Source organism: Pseudochaenichthys georgianus, chromosome 22 (genome assembly GCF_902827115.2).
Source record: "Pseudochaenichthys georgianus chromosome 22, fPseGeo1.2, whole genome shotgun sequence".
Lineage (NCBI taxonomy): Eukaryota > Metazoa > Chordata > Actinopteri > Perciformes > Channichthyidae > Pseudochaenichthys > Pseudochaenichthys georgianus.
In genome coordinates, this window is record NC_047524.1 from 32,751,022 (window position 1) to 32,769,498 (window position 18,477).

Here is an 18,477-nt window from a genome sequence, read left to right on the forward strand (position 1 = left end):
GAGTATATCTGATTTTGCCACCTGTTCAAAAACTATGGCTCTTATAAAACAATTACCAGACCGTGAGCATCAGGGAACCCCAATGAACTGAAATATGTCTTTCTTTTGGGTTTTGTGTGTAAAATGTGGAGATGGGAGCCGTTTATGTAAAGTGTACTTCTCTCTGCTCTGAAGAAAGATCCGGAACAATTTAACATGGGAATCAATTGGGAGCTAGCTGGATTTTTTCTCTCTTCTTGCCCTCGAGGCATTTTCTTTAATATTTTTTCTTATTTTAATTTTATTTTCCAACCTAGGAGAGGTTTTCCTACATTTTTCATGAAAAAATATGTCTGAGGAGTGTAGGGTTTGGGAATTATGACAAGTTTAAAAAAAATGTGGGGGTGAATTTTAAGCACTGCTCCACTCTGTTTTGAGATCAAAGCACTCTAGACTTAAAGAGCTGCTCCATCCACTCTAATATTAAAATCTGAAAAAGGCCTCTCTGCTAAGCTCCAAACTAAATTCAATATCTCAAAATGTTTAAAATATGTCAAATATCTGTATAGGAATTGAATAGCTGAAGGTCTTGTGATCATTTGAAAGTTGGAATGAAGTGTCTAGCTGAAAGTATGTGGAAGGAGTATCATTTGGTGCAAGGTGTAGGAAAACAGGATTTGAAGGCATCTCCCATTGACTTCAATGTTAAAAAAATAGTTTAAAAAGCTGAATATTTCAAAAAGTATGACATATTTTGAAAAAGTTGAAGGTTTCCCATCGATTCCTGAACAGGCTGAATAGTTTAATATTTGAATGGTTTGTGTAGCTGAAAATAAGCTGAAGTTATGGAGTGCCAAAGTATTGGCTGAAATAATAATAATAAGGGGAAGAATAAAGATTTGAAGCACTATAGTGGCATGCTGTAAACAGCATTCGCACTAATTAAACAAATACAAATAACGGTGTTAAAATGAGGCAGAATAAACCTGGTAGTGTTAATAAGTATGGGGGTTCTTTGCCTCCTCCAGCAACTGGACTCTTTAGCCGTGTAGAGGTTTCACATTTATTTTATTTTGCACTATACAGGATGCTACTGTAGATTTTTGTCGAATTGCCAGTTAGCCAAAATGCTATTTGCACTTTTTTTTTTTTTAAGGAATTTTTTATTCTAGAATTATTTTTATATTACCTCGAAATAATATAATTGGACATGCAAATCAGTGGAGTCCCCCTTGAAGCAATCTTTAAACTTTGCTGTTAAACATTGTTGAGGATGGAGATCTTATTTAGTGCCCCTGCTCCTTTGCTGTTGTGTAGAGTTGGGCTTCACAAATTCTCTGAATGGAGAGGTCAAACCTCGTATCCTGTTGATGGGCCTGAGGAGGAGTGGGAAGTCTTCCATCCAGAAGGTGGTTTTCCATAAAATGTCCCCCAACGAGACCCTGTTCTTGGAGAGCACCAACAAGATCTGTAGAGAGGACGTCTCCAACAGCTCCTTCGTCAGCTTCCAGATCTGGGACTTCCCCGGTCAGATCGACTTCTTTGACCCCACCTTCGACTATGAAATGATCTTCAGAGGCACCGGGGCGCTCATCTTTGTCATTGACTCACAGGTAAGAGGAAAAACCACTCTAGGCTTAAGACAGGTAGTGCTAATGTGCACAATAACATGATGAGTTATATGGCCACTTCCCCTCACGTCTTTCCCAGTTACAGAGACCACGACATAGACTCCAGGAAATAGTCGTGAGCTTTAAGGGTGCTGGTAGGTGGATTTTTTTTTAACCTTCGGATTGAGCCAGGATAGTTTTTTCTTCTCTTTAAAGAATTTATGCTACATAACCTTACAGTAATTAAAGGCTTTGATTTCAAATATGAGAGTGGTATCAATCCTCAAATCAAGGCAAGAAAGCATATCATTCTTATAACTGATACCATTATCAATAAATACCTGGTACACTGAGCAGTGTTCTGATTTTGATCCCCTTAAAAATGTAATAAACTATATCAATTACATATTAATATGGCTACACAAAAGGGTGCTTGCCTAATATTTAATTAGTTTAGAAAACAATAATAAGAGGTTTCTTTGCTGGCTTTTCTAAATCTTTGCATACAAATGTTTATTTATTTTTATTCCAAAGTGTACAAATACGATCAGGACATTATTGTAATTGAATGTTGTGTTCCTTATCAGCTGCCACTGATACAAAATGTGATACAAGATGCAGTAAGAACATTTGTTGTCTGTGTGGATATTTTTTCTTCGTCCTGATAGGATGACTATGTGGAGGCTCTGAATAGACTGCACCTCACGGTGACCAGGGCCTACGCAGTCAACCCAGACATCAACTTCGAGGTGTTCATTCACAAAGTGGATGGCCTGTCAGACGACCATAAGATCGAGAAGCAGAGGGACATCCACAAACGAGCCAACGATGACCAAGTGGATGCAGGCCTGGAGCGAATACACCTGAGGTGAGCTAACTGTTTTTGGTTTCACAATATTTATGGATCGAATGGATACTGTAATATAACCAGATCTCAAAATGGTATATTGAGTCATAAACGTACTAATCAGATTTGATACATTTTAGACTTAGAAACCTACATAGGCTAGGTCAGGCTTTAAGTTAAATTAGACTTCAATTGCATGATGTTTCACATTTTAAGATAATACATGAATTCAGATATCTCTTTTAATTTTGTAATACTGTCACGGCAAAACACTATAAAATACTGTGATACAAAGTTTAGATCATATCGCGCTCCCCTAGATTTGAAAAGGTGATGATTGCAGGAGGATGGAGGGTTTTGAAATCTGTGGAGGATTCGGAGGATCGCGAAAACAACTGAATAAAACACTTTGGAGATTAACGAATACATTAAACAAACAATTAAAAAAATATATACCTTCTAAGTGTTTTTTAACAGGATCCATGAAAGTGAATAATAGGTGTGTGATATAACTATGTCATGGCAGGTATTCATTGTTGTAGTAGCCAAACGGTTTACTACTACTTCCGTGTTATTGGGCCCAAAAATACTTTTTCCCATTGACTTACATTAGGAAAGAAACATCTGTAAATCAGTACATAATTACGTAAATCAACTTCCCTGGACGAACAATCATTATGCCCTAAAATCTAAAGCCAGAGTTATTTTCCCTTTTAATTCAATGGACTAATTAAGACCAGACGTGACAGGGCGGATTGGAGGCGGGGCTTAATACAAATCTGCGCATGCTTGTACGCGAGAGTCAGGCTATTTTGGCTTTAGCAACTTTCATTGAAATGAAAAGGACCCCGCCTCCAACGCTGTATCCAGATCTCTTTATACATCCATGGTCTTTACAGAGGTATGAAAATTAAAATTGCAAAGTTTGTTATTTCAATGTTTTGTTATTCCAATTTTTCTCCCTGGTGTCTACAGCTTCTATTTAACCAGTATATACGATCACTCCATATTCGAGGCGTTTAGTAAAGTGGTCCAGAAGCTCATTCCACAGCTGCCCACGCTGGAGAACCTGCTCAACATCTTCATATCTGTGAGTAATCCTGCAGCTCTGGCACTACAGCACAGAAACCAAGCAGCGCTGTTAAATGACCTCAATATGTGTGAAAACTAAGACATCCTTTAAAAAATATACAGACAGTAGAACCCTTCCACTAGCTCTACTGTATACTCAGGTTTGATCAGGCACATTACAGGATACAGTTTTGTGTGTCCTCCTGATCTTCACAATCTCATCACTAGATGGTGGCAATGCATCAGATATATTGGTTGCATTGCAGGAATGCAGACATTGCATCAAATTCCACTACTGATTTTATGATTGTTACTGTAAGTATGTTACTGAATTGTTGCCTGAAATAACAAAGCAAATATACTAGATCCCTTCACAACTTACTGCAGGATACCCACAGTTATGTGGGTCTATTGTACTTCCCACTGATAGTACCAGATACAACTCATACCTCTATAACTGAAAAGTCCATACAGAACCATTCATGTTTCTCATGTCGTACTGACACTGAGAACCAGGTGAAAATGTGCCTGTATGGTTAAATCATATTTGCATGATGTGCAATACATGCTCTGATTATTACTGTGCATTGTCCCACCTACTTCATAAATGGACTAACATTTTTACAAACTTCTGCTGATGTTATTCATGACAAAAAAAGGCCTTGTATTGTTTAGGTTACATCGAATGTCATACATATGCAGGTTTGATTCTTTGTCTGGTTATTTACAGTCCCCTGCAAATGCAAGTGCCTGTTCAGCTTCAGTGTCATCTGCCATATACATAAGCTTCAATCTTGCTGTTACAACTCACAGTTCTCCACTCATATCTTATTCATTGGACGTCATACAAAAAAGCATGGTGTAATTATTAACAAAAAAGGTGTCCATTGTTGTGTTAAAAATTCCAGGAAAGACAGACAACTTCTAAGTTTAACTATTTATTATGAGAGAGCAAAAGATATATATTCACTTGGCCAAGGACTCCGTCACGTCATAGAAATTACAGGCAGCAAAGCTGTAATATGTAACCACTATTTCCGGAAAAGAGCCTCGAACCTTGTGCGTGCATACATTTTTATTACACAGGGCGTTGCCCGTACATTTATGATTGTTCAAGACTAGTTGAAGAGATACCGTGGTTTAGACTTGGTTCTCTTTGGTAGGTGCGCAGACTCTCTTGGCAACACGACCTTCCAATCAGCATTCGGCCGGCCTGTGGAAGTCCCTCCCTACTCTGGCACCATCATACGTAATTTGTTTTCGCTAATGTTTCTACAGAAAACATATTTCTTACATATTAGGGACTTTTTAAATCTCCTTGATTATTTTGGTCTCGTTCAGTCCGTGGCTGGCCCAACACACGAAAAAGGACACTTTGGACTTAGTATTATCGTTTGGACTGTCTGTCTCTGGATGAAATCTGTGCAGCAACGCATATCTCAGACCATTTACCGGTTCTGTTTACAACCTCGATCCCTTCCGCAGGAGTCGAATCACGTGCCCCTGCGCGTCGTCTGTGTTCGATTAACCCCTTGACTGCCTCTGATGTTTTTAATGCTTCTCCGACCTGTAAATTAGAGGTGAACTGTGCTCTTCGTGCGGATGAGTTTATCTCCATGTTTGACTCGACATGTACCCTAATACTGGATTATCTTGCTCCTTTTACGTTTCGACGCACCAAAGTTCTCTCAGAGCCGTGGCTCAATGATTGTACTCATGCTCTCAGACGCGCTTGCAGGCGTGCAGAGAGAAAATGGAACAAGGATAAACTCCATGTCTCCCTAGAAATCCTTCGTGCTTACCTTTCCGACTACCAGACGGCAGTCAAAGCAGCCAAAACAGAGCACATTTCTCTGTTAATCTTCAAAAACAGCCATAAACCTCAGGTTCTTTTTAATGTCCTCAACTCTATTATTAATCCCTGTGATGTTTCTTCTATTGTGCCATCGACTACTCTCTGTGATAAGTTTCTTAAATGTATTTATTTTTTTATTGAAAAAGTATCTGCGCTTAGGCTAGCCCACACTAGTGCTACCCCAGATTCTGCTCCTTTTCTGTGCCCTGCTGTCCTCGACCACTTTGAGCCTGTATCCCTCTCTTCTCTCTCGGATGTAGTCAAGCACCTGCGGCCGACAAACTGCACCTCAGACAGCATTCCCTCTCGCCTTCTCAGAGATGTTTTCGATTCAGTTGGAGCAAGTTTTTTTATTGCTTATAAATACCTCTCTTAGCTCAGGATGTGTCCCAGCTGCCTTCAAACATGCCGTGGTCAAGCCACTACTTAAAAAGAAAAATCTCGACCCCTTCATTCTCGCACATTTTTATCTAAAGCCCTAGAGCGAGTAGTCTACGCCTAGCTGCAGTCTTTCTTAACCACGCATGAAATCCATGAAAAGTTTCAGTCTGGCTTTAAACTCATGCACATCACTGAAACAGCCCTTTTAAGAGTTTTTAATGATCTGCTCCTGGCCACCGACTCAGGTAGCCGAGCTGTCCTGGTGCTGTTAGACCTGACAGCTGCCTTCGACACTGTGGACTACAGCATCCTGTTGTCCCGGCTTGAACAGTCCGCTGGCATCACAGGCCCTGCCCTTGCATGGTTCAGGTCCTACCTGACAGACCATAGCTTCTCAGTGCAGCTAGGTGCCTGCTCCTCTGCCAAAGCCCCTCTTACCTGTGGGGTTCCCCAAGGCTCTATTCTGGGCCCCATCCTCTTTTTACTGTGCCCCTAGGTTCAATTCTCACAAAAACACAATATTCCCTTCCACTGCTATGCCGACGATGTACAGATATATCTGCCTCTCAAAGCAAATGTCAACTCATTACAGCAGTTGATGGACTGCTTAACAGAGATAAAATCCTGGCTGAGCAAAAACGTTCTCAACCTCAACGAGAGCAAGACTGAGGTCATCTTTTTTGGACCCCAACCTCCAGCCTCTCCGGTTGATATTCTGGGCTCTCTCAATAAAAACATCCTCCCCTCTGTCACAAACCTTGGAGTGACCTTCAATAGCGCTTTTAAATTTGACAAGCAGGTCAGCAGCGTAGTCAAATCCTGCTTTTTTTAAATAAGACTATTGGCCAAAACCAAGTGGTTTTTTTCTTTTAAAGACTTAGAAAGGCTTATTAATGCCTTCGTTACCTCAAGACTGGATTACTGCAACGCTCTATACGTGGGTATGGACCAGGCCTCAATTAAGCGCCTGCAGCTAGTCCAAAACGCAGCTGCACGTCTTCTGACTGGCCACAAAAAACGTGACCACATCACCTCAATTCTGGCCTCACTACACTGGCTTCCAATTCGGTTCCGAATTGATTTTAAAATCCTTTTATTTGTATTTAAAGCCCTAAATGAGCTGGCTCCTGCCTATATAGCTGAACTCCTCCAGTGCTACACCCAGCCAGAGCTTTAAGGTCTGGTGACCAGCTGTTGCTGGTAGTGCCCAAGACCAGGCTCAAAACCTGAGGGCACCGAGCCTTCGCTTCAGCTGGCCCTAGGCTCTGGAACACTCTGCCCCTCCATGTGAGGTCGGCCCAGACCCTAGGGGTTTTAAATCTACTCTTAAGACACACTTCCGCTCTCTGGTCTTCTAGTCAGAGCGGAGCACGACTCCTGACTTTTCCCTGTGTTTTTTATATCTGTTGTAATTTATTGTCTTTTATTGTGATTGTAGTAATGTGTTTTTATTACATGTACAGCACTTTGGCTCGACCAAAAATTGCTTTTAAATGTGCTTTATAAATAAAACTTGATTTGATTTGATTTGAAAAAGTGGAATCTTCATAAGGCTGCTTCCTAGCTATGTGTGGGAGTGGAGCTCACACAAAGCTCAAGGCCGGAGTGATGTACTGTTCATGAATAACTCTTTGTACCAGTAAAATCTGAATCAGAATAAAAAAACGGGTTTAATGCCACACATATTCATATTCATGTATGTTCACACATACGAGGAATTTGACTTGATGTCATGGTGCATACATAAAATATATAACAAAGAATCTCCATATAAAAGAAGAAATCTAATATAAAACAAAAGATCTTTAAGGACACTGTAATAAAATATAGTAGTAATTTACAGCGAAATGGAATGCAATGAGTTATAGAATATGAAATAAGAATATGTTCAGTAAGCAGTATTTGAACATTGTGTGCATTAATGTAATGCATATGTGACCTGCTCCATCGAAATCAGTCGCATTGTCCCGAAGACACATTTTGAGTTGTATACACTGTTGGAAAGAGGAGATTCCTAGCTTTCTGATGATATCAGGATTGTTGTTGTACTCCAAATATTATGCGACATATGTCACATTAAATAACGACCACCACCGAGTCATCATTTTGAGAAAAAGGCCTTCAAAGTTTCCTCTTCTCTGGAATCCATCGATCTGATTGATTATTAGCGGATCAAATGATCAAAATAGTACGGAGAGAAGATATTTTTGTTTGGATTACTGGTCTGGGGGAAGCCCACGAGTGTGTGTGTATACGTGTGTGTTTGTGTATTTTTGCGTTTGTGTGTATTTTGTTTGTTTCCCGGGGAAAACACTCACGAAAAACACCGGCTGTTGTTACGCCTGCTGTGACGTTAAGTTACTCCATTCTCCGCTTGTAATTATTACGAAGCTTCAAAGTTGTATCTATCATCTGAATTTGCCGAAACAAGTTTAATATTCTGAAAGCCAAGACTTTGTTTATTTGAAATCAGATGAAAACAAACTGTAACGGACCCTGCCGTGTTATCTATGATCACTATATGCCTTACATTCATAATTGCAGCCGGAGGGAGGGGGGGCGGCGCTGCGGAAGAGCAGAGTGGCCAGTGAGAGGTGCTTGTCTTCTTCCCTTTACGAGCTTCAAACATGTATTTATCGTGTGATTTTGGAAATAAAAGTTTAATATTCTGAAAGCCAAGACTTTGTTTATTTAAAATCAAACAAAACACACGAACCCCGAAAAACTAGTATTTTACACAAATCCACGTTTATTTTGAAATGAGCCGTTGCGACTTCCGAATTATTTCAATATGGGGAGGGGAGTGAACAGTTTGTGTCCAGGGTGGGAGGGGTCGGCCACTATCTTCCCTGCCCGCCTCAGGGTCCTGAAGGCGTGGAGGGATGGCAGATTGCAGCCGATCACCTTCTCTGCAGAGCGGATGACCCGCGTACCAGATGGTGATGGAGGAGGTGAGGATGTACTCCATGATGGAGGTGTAGAAGGTCACCATCATCGTCTTTGGCAGGTTGAGTTTCTTCAGCAGCCTCAGGAAGAACATCCTCTGCTGGGCTTTTTGGACGAGGGAGCAGATGTTCTGCTCCCATTTGAAGTCCTGGGCCCTGATGGTGCCCAGGAAGCGGAAAGACTCCACAGCAGTTAGTGGGGAGTCACACAGAGTGATGGGGGCGGGTGGGGCTGCGTTATTCCTAAAGTCCACAACCATCTCCACTATCTTGAGAGCGTTGAGCTCCAGGTGGTTGTCCCTACACCAGGTCACCAGATGGTCCATCTCCCACCTGTAGCAGACTCGTCCCCACCAGAGATGAGTCCGATGAGGGTGCCGTCGTCTGCGAACAGGGAGAAGAGCAGAGGGGAAAGAACGCAGCCTTGAGGGGAACCGGTGCTGATGGTCCGGGGGTCAGAGACGTGTTTCCTCAGCCTCACGTGTTGCTTCCTGTCGGACAGGAAGTATGTGATCCACCTGCAGGTGGAGTCGGGCACGTGCAGCTGGGAGAGCTTGTCTTGCAGCAGAGCCGGGATGATGGTGTTGAAGGCGGAGCTGAAGTCCACAAACAGGATCCTGGCGTAGGTTCCTGCTGTGTCCAGGTGCTGGAGGAGGAAGTGAAGGGCCATGTTGACAGCGTCATCCACAGACCTGTTGGCTCTGTAGTTGAACTACAGGGGGTCCAGGAGGGGGTCTGTGAAGGATTTTAGGTGGGACAGGACAAGTGAAGCAGTCACGACAGAGGCAGTGTTCAAATAAAAAAAGAGGCTGTATTGCTGTTCAACTAAAAATTACCTTTTACGATAGAAAGGCTAACGTAGCCGGGCCGCTAACCGACTTGCCAGCTTCCAACTGTGTCCTCAGTCTGGGAGTCTCCTGCTCCCTCCATGTGCCACACACAACTGAGCAACTCTCGGTGCTTTTGTCTCCCTTGAGGGAGTGATTAGCACCAGGTGTGAGGTCTCCCCACCTGCTCCCAATACTGTTAATTGGCAGCGGGTGGAGCCACCTATTGGGAATGTAGGTGTCTCCCACTACTCTGGCTCTCAGTCCCTTACACACCCCCCCCTTCAGTTCTGGCCGAGGAGAGGTGACCATGGTCCACAGGGCATCTCTACGGGACAGAGCATCTGCATTCCCATGCTTAGCTCCGGCTCTGTGGATGATAGAGAAGTTAAACTCTTGTAGTGAGACAAACCACCTTCCTACTTTAGCATTTGTGTCTTTTTTATTTGCCATCCAGATCAGTGGGGCATGATCAGTTACCAGAGTGAAATGTCGTCCCAAGAGGTAATACCGGAGGCTCTCAAGCGCCCATTTTATTGCTAGGCCTTCTTTCTCCACAGTAGCATACCCTTGTTCCCTTGTGTTCAGCTTCCGGCTGATGTACATGACGGGATGTTCCTCACCGTGAACCTCCTGGGATAGTACTGCTCCTATGCCCACCTCTGACGCATCCGTCTGCACAATCATCCCCCGGCTGAAGTCTGGGGTCACCAACACCGGCCGTGCGCAGAGAGCCCTCTTAAGTCCCTCAAAGGCGTGTTCAACCTCTCCTGTCGACTTGACCATTAGCGGCTGTGAGTCTCTGGTCAGGTCTGTAAGGGGAGAGGCTACTGTGGAGAAGTTTGGGATGAAACGGCAATAGTAGGACGTCAGACCCAAGAAGGTTTTCACCTGTTTCTTTGTTGACGGCCGTGGCCAGTCCTGGATCGCCTGAACCTTCCTTTCTTGTGGTCTAACGTTGCCCTGCCCAATGGTGAAGCCCAGATACTCGGCTTCCTCCAGTCCAAGCTTGCATTTTCTTGGATTGGCGGTCAAGCCCGCCCTTCGGAGAGATTCCAGCACTGCTGCAAGCCTTATGAGATGGCTATCCCATGAGTCACTGTGGATCACAACGTCATCCAAATAGGCAGCTGCATACTTACGATGTGGCCTCAGAACCTTGTCCATCAGTCTCTGGAACGTGGCTGGTGCTCCATGAAGCCCGAAGGGAAGCACAGTATATTGGTACAGCCCCGTGGGGGTGGCGAAGGCCGTCTTCTCTCTTGAGGCTGCTTCAAGTGGGACCTGCCAATACCCTTTCGTCAAGTCCAGAGTGCTGATATATCTGGCTTCCCCAAGCCGATCAATCAGCTCATCTATCCTGGGCATAGGATACGCATCAAACTTGGAGATTTCATTCAATTTTCTGAAATCATTACAGAACCTGTTGGTTTTGTCAGGCTTAGGAACCAGAATGACAGGGCTGGTCCACTCACTGTGAGATTCTTCAATCACCCCCATAGCCAGCATTTTCTGCACTTCTTGCTCAATGGCCACCCGTCTTGCCTCCGGCACCCGGTAGGGCCGCATCTTTACCTTTTGGCCAGGCTCTGTGTGGATTTGATGTTCCACCATCGTTGTGCGTCCAGGTCGTAGTGAGAACACGTCCAAAGTCTGCTGAACCAGTTCCTTGGTTTGTTGTAACTGAGCTTTGGACAGCCCAGGACCGTATTCCACTTCGGCCACCTCCTGGTCGGGAGAAGAGGGGGACACAACCGGGGAACCACAACACAGCAGTGCCTCTCGGGCGTACCATTTCTTTAACAGGTTAACATGGTATATTTGGGATGGTTTGCGACGGCCAGGTTGACGTACCTTGTAGTTGACTGGTCCCACCTTCTCTACCACTTCATAGGGACCTTGCCACGATGCCATGAATCTGTGTTCTGTGGTGGGGACCAGGAGAAGCACTTTATCCCCGGGCAGGAACTCACACGGTTGGGCACCTCTGATATACACTTTCCTCTGGGCTTCTTGGGCTTGAGCCATGTGCTCTCTGACCATGGGCCAAACATCTTTCATATACGTCTGCATCGTCTCTACATGCTCAATCAGGCTCCGATGGGGGCTTGGTTGCTCCTCCCAGGCTTCCTTCGCGATGTCGAGAAGTCCTCTGGGCTGTCGGCCGTACAGCAGCTCGAAGGGGGAGAAACCGGTTGAAGTCTGTGGAACTTCCCTGATTGAAAACAGGACATAGGGCAGAAGCTGGTCCCAGTTACGACCATCCTTGTCAACAACCTTCTTTAACATGGATTTCAATGTCTTGTTAAAGCGTTCTACCAATCCGTCTGTCTGAGGATGGTACACAGATGTATGAAGCTGCTTTACCTTGAATAGCCTGCAGAGATCCTTCATTATCTTGGACATGAAGGGAGTGCCTTGGTCTGTTTGTATCTCTTTAGGAATCCCAACTCGGCTGAATAGGTGAAGCAGCTCCCGTGCAATCACTCTCGTTGTCATGTTCCTCAAGGGAATGGCCTCCGGGTACCTGGTTGCATAGTCAAGGATCACAAGAATATACTGATGTCCCCTGGCAGACTTCACCAGCGGTCCCACTAAGTCCATGGCAATGCGAGAAAACGGTACATCGATTATCGGTAGAGGTATTAGGGGATTTTCAAAGTGTGGCTTGGGACTTATCTTTTGACATTCAACACAGGTGCGACAATAATCCTCTATAGCTCTTACCACCCCTGGCCAGTAGAACCGGCTCCCAATCCGCTGCCTTGTCTTCTCAACCCCTAGGTGGGCCCCTAGGACATGGCTGTGAGCCAGATGCAACACTGTGGACACATATTGTTTTGGGACAACCAACAAGTCTCTTCGCTGACCTTCAACCTCTTTGGCATAGTATAACAGATTATTTTTGATGAGGAAATGAGGACATGTAAGCTCACCTACTCCTGGAACAGGTTTTCCTTCTATTTCCATAACATTGCTGCGTGCATGCAGCAGATTGGGGTCTTCCATCTGGGCGGTCCCAAACTGGCCCTTCAAACTTGGAAGCAATGCGACTTCACCCTCCTCCTCATCCCCTGTGCTTAGGTCTCCAGGGAAAGCAACAACAGGGTTATCATTTGCCTCGTCTGCACTGGAAGATTGGTTGCCTCTCTGCTCCTCCGGCACAGCACACACAACTTTGGGGAACTGCTGAGGAGACGTACCCGGGATGGCAATTTGTCCTTTCTCTCGCTTTCCTTTAGCACGCCTGGGATGTTTGGGCCTCCCCTCCTTCTGGTGCCGCAGGCAGGCGCTTGTATAGTGATACAAGCGCCTGCGGCACCAGAAGGAGGGGAGGCCCAAAAATCCCAGGCAGTCTCGCCCCACCAAGACTGGGACTGGTAGGGAAGGAACCACCCCCACTTTCAGCTCACAGCTGCCTTTAACTGTGGTAAGGTGGATGAGGCAAGTGGGGTATAACTTAGTGTCCCCATGGACACAGGAGACGGCCACAGTCTCTTCAGATGGCAAATGGTCGAGGAGGTGGGGTTGAATGAGGGACACCACACTTCCTGAGTCCACTAGCGCCTCTGCATCTTTTCCATTTACCTTGACTTGTATCATTTGAGCCAGGGAGCTTTCCTGTACCCAGCAAGAGTCAAGAAGGTGGCAAGGCCTTGCACCAGATGAGTGGGCCGTCGGCATTAGCTCATCCTTCCCTGGGCAATCCCGGGCAATGTGGCCTATCTCCCCACACTGGTAGCAACACGGTTGGCCCTCTGGCAGGTAGGACTGTCGTCGCCTTACCTCTTCGGGTTCCCATCGCGGTTCTCATGCCCGTCTAGTCCGTGATGCTTCCCCACTGGCTTTCCGGCCCCACTCGGTGTCTGGTCGTGTGGACTTAAGCAGGTCCGCTGTGGCCACGTGGCTCTCCACTACGTCAACCAACTCATCCAGACTGGCTGGATTCTGCTGGCTTGCCATTTTCTTGGTCTCATAGGGCAGAGAGCGAATATATTTGTCCATCATTATCCTCTCTAAAACACTCAACTTTTCGGGGTCGCAGGTCAGCCAGGCTCTGGTTACCCGGCCTAGGTCATACATCTGGGCCCTGGCTGACAACTCTGGCTTGTATTTCCAGTCATGGAACCGCTGGGCTCTAGCTGCTAAGCTGTAGCCATACCTCGCCAGGATTTCCCTCTTCAAGACGACGTAGACCTTTGCTTGGTCAGGAGGGAGGTCGAAGTATGCTTGCTGTGCCGGGCCCAGGAGGAACGGTCCAACCAGATCAGCCCAGGAATCCCTTGGCCAGCCCTCTCTTTCAGCAGTGCGCTCAAAGGCTGTTAAGTAGGCCTCTATCTCATCTCTCTCCGTCAGTTTGGGGATGAATCGACCTGGGTTAGGCTGTACGGTTGCTTCCCTCTGGGTAGGAGAGGCTGCTGTTTGGCATTTTTGGACCTCCACGTGGAGAAGCGCATTCTGTTTCTGCTGCTCCTGTATCATCTGCCGTTGCAGAGTCTGCTGCTCAGTAGAAATACGCACCAACTCCCTTAGTACATCCTCCATCTTGAAACCGAAATACACTAACTGCAACACCACCACTAGAGTCCTTAGGCCCGCATTCTCCACCAGTGTAACAGGCCGGGGCAGATAAAGGGAAAAGTGGTAGTGAAGCAGTCACGACAGAGGCAGTGTTCAAATAAAAAAAGAGGCTGTATTGCTGTTCAACTAAAAAATACCTTTTTACGATAGAAAGGCTAACGTAGCCGGGCCGCTAACCGACTTGCCAGCTTACAACTGTGTCCTCAGTCTGGGACTCTCCTGCTCCCTCCATGTGCCACACACACTGAGCAACTAGGTGCTTTTGTCTCCCTTGAGGGAGTGATTAGCACCAGGTGTGAGGTCTCCCCACCTGCTCCCAATACTGTTAATTGGCAGCGGGTGGAGCCACCTATTGGGAATGTAGGTGTCTCCCACTACTCTGCCTCTCAGTCCCTTACAAAGGGCTTTAGATATCATATGCACAATATCTACAGTGCAGTTGTTGGCAATGAAAAGTCCAAGGCCCAGACGACAGCGCAACATAAAATATACTCAAGAAATAAAGAAGTGAATTTGTGCAGGAAAAGAGTGTAAGGGGAGCAGTGTGAGGACCCAGTGCCTTGCTCGAGGGCATCTCAGTAGTGTCCATGAAGTGAACTGGAAACACTCAAAGTACCAATCAGCAATCTATTCTCGGCCCACTCAGGGACAACTGGTGACCCTCTCTGGTTCCCAAGATAAGTTCCTACAAACAGAGCTACTGCTGCCCAATACCAATGCAAACCAATGGGTGATGTCACAGCTAGATCCATCTTTAGGTACAGTTTGGGGACTTAATGCCACATCTGTTTTCAAAGAACATAAAATGCCCATAAGTATTCATTGTATTATAAGTATTGAGTCTTCGTTAAGCACAAACTCCCTGTGCCAATGAAAATGAAGTCCAATGATGAAACCAAATGATCAGTAAAATAAGTGCATGTGGTAAGTACGAACAGTATGTTCGAATAACATGGATCTTCATTAGATAGTGTTTTTTTAGACATTTAAGCTGTAAATGCTAAATGCTTTAGGTCACATAAATACTTTCATGGAAAGGCAGCATGGCCCACCCATCAGTGCATGATTGATCAAATGGCTTGTAAGTAAATAGGTTACATTATTTGATTATTAAAAGGATGTATAAAATGTTGATGACAAGGACTGTATGCTGTCTCCTAAAGATATGTAGATTGATTCTGTGTTTTAATAAATGTGTTGGATATAAATAGTATTATATTGACACACAACCACAGGCCCCTCAACATTGTTGAAGGCCAGGAGTGGGAGAGAGGAGTATATTAGCTGCAGCAATTATACTAATAGACCAGCACATAGACAACATTATAGAGAGGGTCATCACAGCGGCTCTCTGCTAAGTGTCTAAATAATAATAATAATAATAACTTGGATTTCTATAGCGCCTTTCATGATACACAAGGTCGCTTTACAAGGAAGAACAGGAGTATAAACAAACATAACAAAACAAAAGGCAGTCAGACGAACAGTTTAGACAGACAAAACATCAAATAGATTTGGGTCCAAAGTCCTTGGCAGACAAATGGGACTTGAGGGCCTTTTTGAAGTCAAGTGTGGGGATGTTGTGGATCTCCGTAGGGAGAGTGTTCCAGAGAGTGGGGGCTGCCATACTGAAGGCTCTATCCCCGAAGGTTCACAGGTTGGTGCGGGGGGCTAGAGTCTGAAGACCGCAGGTTCCGGGGTAGGGCATGTGGGAAGAACAGCGAGCTAGCTAGCAGCTAGCACCATTAGCCTGGTAGAAACCGGACCTCGAATCTCAGCAGCGGTGATGGAAAACACCCCAGTTGAGATGGCAGGACCGAGGGAGGGTTCGTGGATAGTCCTGGGAGCGGGGAAGAGAGGAGCCCAGTCAGGGTATTCCGGAGCGGGGATTCCACGGATAGCAGAGCATGACGGTGAGCTCGTTTTGCTAATGGCAGGATGGCAGAGGCTAGGAGCTAAACAGCAGCCAAACATAATCAACTGAGCAACGGAGACGGCAGAAACACAAAACCAGAGCAGAACAATCTTTTCGCTGTGTATGTGAAAAAGATTTGACAGCAGGGAGTGATAGACACGAGGAATAAGCGTTGGCAAGAAGAGCGGCGAAAAACACGCCAGCGTCCCCTCTAGCCAACTTCCGGTGAATAGGAAGCACCAACTCCTAACCTCAAAGATTGACGGCATTTGATACACAGTCCAGCATAGAGGGCAGAACAGGGCAAACGACAAAGTAAATACTAGTATTATACTTGTCATCAATCACGATTGTCACAGGTTAATAGTGTTAATAACTTGATAACATTCTTTGACAGCATTAATCAAAACCTATAACTGATGATTCCTGGGGCTAATGGTTGGCTCTTTTTTTTCTCTTCCTCTGTTTTCAGAACTCGGGTATTGAGAAGGCCTTCCTGTTCGATGTGGTCAGTAAGATTTACATTGCCACAGACAGCAGTCCAGTGGACATGCAGACATATGAGCTGTGTTGTGACATGATCGATGTGGTCATTGACATCTCCTGCGTCTACGGGTAAGCCACCAGACTCTCAATAAACCATAACGACTTCTGTATTGTCACAAAACTAAACTCTGTCCTTGTTGCAGCTCTATCAGAACTAGAAAATGCATTTCCTGCAGAAAATGCGTGCGAATGCTGTAAACTGTGAACATTTATGGCTGAATTTAGCTGAAAATGCAGAAAAAGCTTAATATTTAAAAGAAAAGGTTTTAAAAAAGGTATAACCAACAACATGTATAGCCTTGATGTCCTGAAATAGCTGAATAATGTAATAGTTGAATGGGTTCTGCAGCTGAAAATAGGCTGAAGGAGTTAAATATCAGATGTAAGTAGTAGTGAATGAATTTGTATTAAGTTGAGAAAAGAAAGTCAAAAGGCTTGGGAAAGCAGAAGAATATTTGAACTGCAAACTTTTGAACTAACTTGATGGTGAATGATCTGTCGCCATGACAACGGCATTTGATGACATCCCATAATACGCTTAGATGTGTTGATGGCTGCATCGTTACCAAACCTGTGAAGTTTTGGGCCATTTCGAGCATTTTCACTGAAGTTATGAGAAAACCGTGTTTCATGGTGAGCATTGTGTTGCCATGGCAACGGCATTTGAAGAAATCTCAAAACTGTCCCGTAGATGTCTTCACAGCTGGACTGTTAGCACACATGTGAAGTTTGAGCACTTTTTGAACATTTTCATAGGAGTTATACTTTACATTAGGAGGTTACATTACTCTCTCTCTTCTCTTGATCGCTCTCTCTCTCTCCTCTCTCTCTCTTTTCTCTTGATCGCCCTCTCTCTCTTCTCTTGATCGCCCTCTCTCTCTTCTCTTGATCGCCCTCTCTCTCTTCTCTTGATCATTCATCATCATCGGTGTCTGTGTGTGTGAGAGAGAGAGAGAGTGTGTGTGTGTGTGTGTGTGTGTGTGTGTGTGTGTGTGTGTGCATGAGAGAGAGTGTGTGTGGGTGAGAGAGAGTATGTGAGTGTGTGTGTGTGTGTGTGTGTGTGTGTGTGTGTGTGTGTGTGTGTGTGTGTGTGTGTGTGTGTGTGTGTGTGTGTGTGTGTGTGTGTGTGTGTGTGCGTGAGAAAGAGAGTGTGTGTGTGTGTGTGTGTGTGTGTGTGTGTGTGTGTGTGTGTCTGTGTGTCTGTCTGTCTGTCTGTATGTGTGTCTGTCGTGAGAGAGTGTGTGTGTGTGTTAATTGTTACAGCTCAAATGCATTGCAATAACTTCCATGTTAAAAAAAGACTTTAAAAAGCTGAATATTTTAAAAAGTATAACATATTTGTTGAAAATACTGAATAGTTTGATATTTGAATGGTTCATGCAGCTGAAATTAGGCTGAAGGAGTTAAATAAAGATATTAAATGTAAGTAGTAGTGATTGAATGTTTACAAACACCTGTGTGTGTAAACCAAGCGGCAAACTCTGGGGAACAGCCGGGACCCCAATACGGAAGTGCCACACACTGCAGTTCATACATGGGCCGCTAGGGACTGGCTGCAGAAAGGAGCAATTTCCATAGACCCCCATGTTAAAATGCCCAACTTTACAGCAGAAAAAAACATGTTTCTACCCATGGATGCAATACATATTATTATCGATATAGTTAGATTCCACCTTCATGATTATGAGTCTGTGAGTGAATTGTTTTCTAACACGACCCTTTTATTTATATTAGGTCTTAAAGTGTTTGCATAAATTAGGGCGTGGTCACTTTGATGGACATGTATATGCCTCACTGTCAGCTAACAGCAACTTGTCCACTCTGCTAGGCTACAACCATAGAGGCTACAACGTTAGTTAGTCATAGTACTGTACTTGACCCTTTAGCTTTAGCCTTGTTCGTGGTGATTGTGCCTTTTCG

The 18,477-nt window shown here is 44.8% G+C and overlaps 1 protein-coding gene across 1 annotated transcript in view; it reads left to right on the top strand.

The window, feature by feature from the left end:
• rragd (ras-related GTP binding D) overlaps positions 1–18,477 on the top strand; it is a 55,155-nt gene that overhangs the window by 8,335 nt on the left and 28,343 nt on the right. The window contains exons 2-5 of the mRNA XM_034110809.2: positions 1,297–1,592; positions 2,258–2,457; positions 3,412–3,526; positions 16,484–16,626. Coding sequence (XP_033966700.1) covers positions 1,297–1,592; positions 2,258–2,457; positions 3,412–3,526; positions 16,484–16,626 — 754 coding nt within the window. The remainder of the gene's footprint in view (positions 1–1,296; positions 1,593–2,257; positions 2,458–3,411; positions 3,527–16,483; positions 16,627–18,477) is intronic.